The sequence below is a fragment of the Orycteropus afer genome, unplaced genomic scaffold, assembly GCF_000298275.1.
Source record: "Orycteropus afer afer isolate SDZICR_OR568_19922 unplaced genomic scaffold, OryAfe1.0 scaffold00136, whole genome shotgun sequence".
NCBI lineage: Eukaryota > Metazoa > Chordata > Mammalia > Tubulidentata > Orycteropodidae > Orycteropus > Orycteropus afer.
In genome coordinates, this window is record NW_006921723.1 from 4,315,122 (window position 1) to 4,322,313 (window position 7,192).

Sequence of the window (7,192 nt, forward strand, 5' to 3'; positions counted from 1 at the left end):
TCGGTGTTTCTCCTGCCACCGCGAGGGGCACGGTCCTTGGTAGTCGCACCCTGCCGCCCCCAGGTATTCGACGCCTGGGAAGGAGCCCCGCGGCCGTACGGCAGCGCCCGGCCGAGGCGCGCACCCCTGGACGCCGTGCGCACGCGCGCCGCTTGCGGGACCCGCGCCTGCGCACTCAGGCCCACCGGTACCGCCGCCGCCTCCGGCCCCGCCGCGGGCGCCATGAAGCTGCTGCGCCGGGCGTGGAGGCACCGGACCGCGCTGGGCCTGGGCGGCCTGGTGCTCTGCGGTGCCGCCCTGCTTTACCTGGCTCGCTGCACGGCCGAGGGCCCGCGGTTAGGCCGCTCCCCAGCGCTCGCGGGGCCCGGCCCTCGCGCCGCCCCGTCCCCAACCTTACTGGCGGTGCTGGTAGCCAGCGCTCCTCGGGCGGCGGAACGGCGCAGCATAGTCCGCAGCACGTGGCTGTCGGGTGCACGGCGCGGCAGCCCAGGTGATGTGTGGGCGCGTTTTGCCGTGGGCACAGCAGGCCTGGGCGTTGACGAGCTTCGCGCCCTAGAGCGCGAGCAGGCGAGGCACGGTGACCTCCTGCTGCTTCCGGCGCTGCGCGACTCCTATGAGAACCTAACGGCCAAGGTCCTGGCCATGTTGACCTGGCTCGATGAGCACGTGGCCTTCGAGTTCGTACTAAAGGCGGACGATGACTCGTTCGCGCGCCTGGATGCGCTTGTGGCGGAGCTGCGCGCACGCGACCTGCCACACCGCCGCCGCCTCTACTGGGGCTTCTTCTCGGGCCGTGGCCGCGTCAAGCCCGGTGGCCGCTGGCGTGAGGGTGCCTGGCAGCTCTGCGACTACTACCTGCCCTATGCGCTGGGTGGCGGCTACGTGCTCTCAGCGGACCTGGTGCATTACCTGCGCCTCAGCCGCGAATACTTGCGCGCATGGCACAGCGAGGACGTGTCACTGGGCGCGTGGCTAGCCCCCGTGGACGTGCAGCGGGAGCACGACCCACGCTTTGACACGGAGTATAAGTCCCGAGGCTGCAGCAACCAGTACCTGGTGACGCACAAGCAGAGTCTGGAGGACATGCTGGAGAAGCACCAGACGCTGACGCGCGAGGGCCGCCTTTGCAAGGAGGAGGTGAGGCTGCGCCTCTCCTACATCTACGATTGGTCAGCGCCGCCCTCGCAGTGCTGCCAGAGGAAGGAGGGCATCCCCTGAGTCGTCTCTGACCTCTAAACGACAACCACAGACTAGTGCTCGAGAGTGGCGGCCTGACCGGACCAGTACAGTCCACAGGTTTCTGCTTGCAGAAAAGGTTGTTAGGGCCTTGTGGGCCACGCAGCCAAGACAGAGACAGAAAGTTTGGGAAAGCCCCACGTGCACTCTGATGGCCTCCCTCAAGCCTTCCATTTGTGAAGCTGACTGGTTCTGACCAGTTTTCCAGGATGAGTCCAGCCCCCAAGGGACATCTGATTTATCCCATGACCAGTGGAGCTTTCAGACAAATGCCAAGCATCTCTGATAACACCTAGGCCCCAACTCCCACTGCTTTGCCCAGGAGAGTGCCTCTCAGTGGTCATGCATTCTCCCTTCAGAGCAACTTGTTTTGGGTCTAGGAGACCTTGGGAGACACCAGGGCAACACATCATGTCCACTTAGAATGACCTCAGTTTCAGCCAGTCTGAGCCAGGACCGTGGGAGATGCCCTGCTTTGCGTGTGAAAACGCCCTGTCGGCACAGGGGACAGGAGCCTGAGGCAGGACCTGGCAGGCGCTTGCAGAACCTGAACCAAAAGAATTGAGACCGTTGTGGAATGGAGACTAACTCATTTTCTCCATCTCCCCATCTGCCTAAGAAACCGCCCTGAACAGAACATAGGCTGCTGGAAGTGCACCTCCTAATCTGCCTGTGTTGCAGCCAAACGGCTTTTGCCAAAATTCCTGTTGTTTCATTGGAATTATCTGTCACGTATAAATCTAAGGTTTGACGTTTCATAGTAATTAGTTGTAATGGTAGTTTGGTCTATGTGTCTGCCTGGTGTGATTTTGTTGTGAATACAATGGAGCATCCGCCCGTGATTTATTTATAAATACTATAAATTTGTATAGATGAGAGTTTAAAGTGGGAGTGTGTGGGTCACAGTATTTTTTAAATTATTTAAGACTTTTATATCAGAACTTAGAATTTGTGGATTAATCTGTTTTTAAAACTTGAGTTGTAGGCCTCATTGCTGTGTGTGTGTTTCAACTCAAAAGAATTTTAAAACTCCCCATTTCTCTTTTAAGTTTACACATAAATCATGTCCAATGTCTCTTTCTAAAAAGATTCCTTTTAAGGCTTACTTGTGGAGTGTGGACAGTTAGGACCTGCGCCGATCACACAGGGCGAGTGTTTCTCCTTGGATTCTGGGCCCAAGTTCCAAGAATCTGAACTCTGGAAAGTGTTGATGAGGTTTCCCAAGTTCTGTCTTAAGAAAACAGTAATTGCTGGCAGGCATTTGGGAGACGGAGCTCGTTCCCTCACTCCGCCTGACTGCTCATCTCACACATACCGGCATCCTCAGAAGCTCTGGATTCCAACTATTTGTTATTTTTTATATTTATTTATTTTAAATTAAATGTGAAAAGTGAACGCTATGGTCATTGCAAAAATAAAATAAAGTGGCTCTGGGAACAACTAGACGGCAAGCTCCTCGGCCTCCGTGGCGTGGGACTGTTGTGTGTTTTGTTTTAGACTCTGAGAACAGAACAAAAGCAGTGTGACGGTTTAGGCCTTGGGTTTTCCGTCTGGGTAACCTGGGCTGGTTCCTGCCCTGCTCGTCGTAGTCCCGCTTTCAGACAATTTTTTTTTTTCCTTCCAGACAAGAAACGTAAAGAGGTTTACTCTGCTTATGCAGCCATATGAATTGGAAAAGCTACAGAGTTCCCGTTTGTCTTCTCATCACCTGTTCTTTGGCATTCTCAGGCTGGAAGTTTGAGATCAAGCTTGAGTTATTTTGGTTTAAAGGTAATAGAACATCTGGAACTCACTTTTTTTGCCAGGGGTCTCAGTAAAGTCTGGACTGCAAAAGAGGTTGGGAGCAGATCTTGTGGTCTGTGACATAGCCACTTCTCCCCCTTTTACTTGGTAGGAGTTAAGAGATCTGATTACCAGTAGGTATGAGTTCTCTGCTGTCTTAGAGCCCGGGCTAATGTCCTCTGCGCATATGGTGTTCATGGAAAGAGCCCAGGATTGGGGCACTAGGGGGAACAGATGAGGTCCTGCCTCCTGGTTCCCAAGGGTTGCCAATAACAAGGTCTCGGGTGCCATGCCAGCCATTTTTACATGGAGTACCTGTATGTAACTTGGTGAGTTAGTGCATTCACCTCTCCATTTTTCAGATGAGGATATGAGGAAATGGGTGCTTAGAAAGGCCGACAGGACTATGTTGCCAGCAGCAGTCAGGAATCATACCAGGGGCTGAATTGTAAATTTCTTCCTGTCACAACCTAGTTCTGTCCCAGCTGTTGTTCTGGAGGTGAACACCACGGAAAACATGGACAAGTGTTAGCGACTTTTTTTAAACTCCATGCACATGATTGCTAATTGTTCAGGAAACAGATTTAACTCATAGTTTAAAAAAAAACTGGGCCTGCTGAGGACTGTGCACCTGTACCACTCAGAGCTACCAACTGGTGTCCACCTGCCTGCCCACTACCTCCTGGGGAGCCACTGGGGGTTGTAACCATGGGTCCCATATTCCCCAGTGCCCTTAGCCTTCCCGACTCTAGATGTCCAAATGGGTACTCAATGGGACTCTGGCCTTTGCCCATCCCAGCCCCGGGTGTCGTGGAGCCCTTGCCCCCCAGGGCTTAGACCAGACACCAGTCCAGGGAAGCTTCCATTGGAGTCTGTGAGCTGGCCTGGTACGAGACGGCCCCTCTTGGGCTAGAATGGGGCCCCCACTGAGTGTTCCATCCAACCTCTGCCCCATCTCCTGCTGAATGTCTCAGCACAGGACCCACAGGGTCTGATGGGGCAGCCAGCTATTCCTCCCAAGGCCCCACCTGCTTCAGGCCTCTGAATCCTGAGATGGCCATTAGTGTGCAGCAGGAGTCTCAAGCTCCAATGCCCTGGGGTGGGAGTGGGGGTGGTGGACAGGCCAAGTGCAGACCTGGCACCCCGGAACAGGGAGTGCAAGCTCAAAGGCCTAGACTACTGGGAAGACGGTGAACTAGCTCTGGTTAGATCTAACTTACTCCTCAGTGCTCTGCTCTCAGGAGCCAGTGGCCTGGTTTTCCTCTTCATTTTCCGCCAATAAACCTGAACTCGGCTGAGCAGACATCTCCCAACTGAGCCAAGCAAATGGGCAAGAGCCTCCTGTGTTCATCCTAAGGCCAGCCATCTGTCAGACCCCAGCATCTGGGGTCCCTAGAGCGAACACGGGACTTTGGAGGGGTCAAAACCTGTCTCTCATGCCCCTGCCCCAATTCTCCCCTTGTGGTCCCCTCCTGGCTCCCAAAAGCAGACCTCCCACAGCCTCAGGAGCTGGAACTGCCCCTTCACCTGTCAGAACAGCCTCTGCAGGCACCCACCCTCCTCTTGGGGGTCAAGGTTGGTCACTGCCTATCTGGGGCCTCTTTAAGCCACACTCCCACCACCTCTTCCCTCACCCCGTTCCCACCCCAGGCAGGGTCTCACCAGTCCCCAGGACCAGCCCCTTCCTTAGACCTTTGTCCAGCAGGCTGACCCTTGTCTGGGTCTCAGAGGTTCCTCTAGCCCCTCCCAAACCCCACCCCATATAGGGATGGTGCTTGCCATGTAGGAGTTTATCTTAGTAATTAATAGATACTCAGGTTTATCATATATATATTCACTTAGTTTATTCCAAGAAAGTCATGGCAAGGCATGCAAGTAGACTTCACATCATTTGTTTAGAACCTAAGAATCAGAATTGACGATTACAATGTTAGTTCCATGGGTAGAGTCTCATTCCTTAGACTTCAGGCTTTTACCTTTTACAAGTGGTCTTGGGAGGAAGGCTTGACCACAGTTGGTAGAGATATCCCTCGTAGTCAGGATCCAAGGTAGGAGGAGGCAGACAATCTCAGTCCAGAGTCTCATCAGAAAGAGTCAGACTCTAGAAGGAGGTTTTGTCTCTGCCTTCTCTCACACAACAAGAGTCAGTGTGACATCAAAGACTAGTATGTTATGTCTTCTCTCCAGGGTTAGAGATTAGCCCAATGTCACATCTTCTCTTCAAGGTTAGAAATTAGGGAGGTTGTTTAGATTTATGTCTCAAGGCTAATTTACAAAGATTAACTTATGTTTTCTTTATGACAGCATGTAGAGGCAAGGTCACCTTAAAAGTTGTTTACCACTGCCTTATTTATCTATTGCTGCTATAAGAGAAATATCACAAGTGAATGGCTTTAACAAATAAATACTATTTTCGTGAGGCAGAAATCCAAATTCAGAGCACCAACTCCTCTCTTTGTCAACTCTGGAGGAAGGTCTTTGTCTCCTTTCAGTATCTGTGGCCCAGCTCCCTTTGGAAATCTGCGTATGGCTTGGCATCAGTCTTCCCCTGGGTCTAGGAGTTTCTCATCATAGAGACTCCAGGTCCAAAGGATGTGCTTTGCTCCCAGCTCTTTTTTCTTGGTAGTAGTCAGGTCCCTCCTTGCTCAATTCTCTCTCCTTTGATAAGATAAAGGTAATGCAAGCCATCCTCCAGGGAAATTTCCTTAATGTTGGATCAGGGCTGTGAATCTGTAAGTGTTGTATCCCACCCTGCTAAAGCAGCAAGGAGGCCACATGTTCTGACCTCCTCTAACCCCACAAGAGGAAGACAGGATTACCAGCAGTAACCCAATGCCTATTCCTGCCAGGCCAGGCATGCTGCCTCCCCCACTCCAGCCCTTTCTCTAACCGTTCCTCCCAAAGCACCCACCACCTCTCTCCTAGGTTCGATAATTTGCTGCAGTGGCCACACAGAGCTCACAGATTATGGGGTTTATTAGGGAAGCACCACAGGCTACAATACAAGTTCAGGAAAAATGCTCAGTCTCTCCCAGCCCATCGTCCCTCAGCCAACAGTCTCTAACAGTCTCTTTCCCAGCAGTGCTGGTCCCTCAGTGTCTCACTCAGTGATGCGTGTCTCTCGCATCTCTTTCCCAGCAGCACGTGTCTCTTTCAGCAGCACGTCTTCCTCAGCCAGCAGTCAGAGAGAGTTCTGCCTCTAGGAGGCCTCCTTTTGAGCCTGGAAGGGTGGTCAAACTAGCCAATCACAGCATCAGAACTCTAAGCACGTGAGAGAGAGTGGGAACCTCCCAGAACATTGTATTGTGCCACACCCAACAGAAATAACCCAGGTGGATAGCTTCACCAATCAGGAGCTCCTCAGTTGCTCATAGAAAATCCCACCTTGCAGTTTACAAAGACTATGGGTAGAAAAGCCACACTTAGTAATTTACTACACTGCACACCCTAACTAAACCCCTAACAACTGATTGATCACATCATAGGGGATGACTGCATCATCACATAACTGCCAAACCACTGAGAATGATGGCCCAGCCACATTTATACACATTTTGGGGAGTCACAATTCAATCCATGACATTTCCCCTTTGGTCCTCAAAAACTCCTGTCTTTGTGACATGCAAAACACTTTCACCCCATCATATCATCCTAAAAGTCTTAAAGCAAGTCCAAATTGCATCTTGGGGCAAAATTCCTCTTGATCTATGAATCTAGAATACAAGTTACCTGCTTGCAAACTACAATGGTGAAACAGGTACATGATAGACATTTCCATTACATGTGGTGAAATTGGAGGGAAAGAATGGATGATGGACATCAAGCAAGTACAAAACCCAGCAGAACAATTTACATTAGCTCTCAAGGCTTGAAAATAATCCTCTCTCCTCTGAGACCATCTAGGGAATGGCCCTGCCCTCCAGATGCTGGGTGTTGACCATGCTCTCTGGATTGTGGGTGGAGGCCTCACAGCTCTGGGCTTCAGCTCCACCTTCCAGGCCCACTGATGTGGCGACTCTGCTCCCTTGACTTCAGGTGGCCCCATTCTCCTAGTCCATCTGCATGGTGACTCTACCTTCTTGGCCTCTGCAGGTCCCATTCTTTGGCAGCCCTGCCCCCTAGCTTTGACTAATAGCTCTAGCCCCATCCCCCAGCACTCATGAGCAGCAACTCC

The 7,192-nt window shown here is 52.0% G+C and overlaps 1 protein-coding gene across 1 annotated transcript; it reads left to right on the forward strand.

Annotated features, from left to right (window-relative positions):
- The first annotated feature begins 222 nt into the window (after positions 1-222).
- B3GALT6 (beta-1,3-galactosyltransferase 6) lies at positions 223-1,218 on the forward strand. The gene has a single exon (XM_007945399.1). The coding sequence runs from the start codon at positions 223-225 to the stop codon at positions 1,216-1,218; it is 996 nt and encodes a 331-aa protein (XP_007943590.1).
- Positions 1,219-7,192: the final 5,974 nt, after the last annotated feature.

Bases quoted from the DNA above. Each gene is read 5' to 3' on its own strand.
- B3GALT6 (XM_007945399.1), top strand. From the start codon at position 223: ATGAAGCTGCTGCGCCGGGCGTGGAGGCACCGGACCGCGCTGGGCCTG.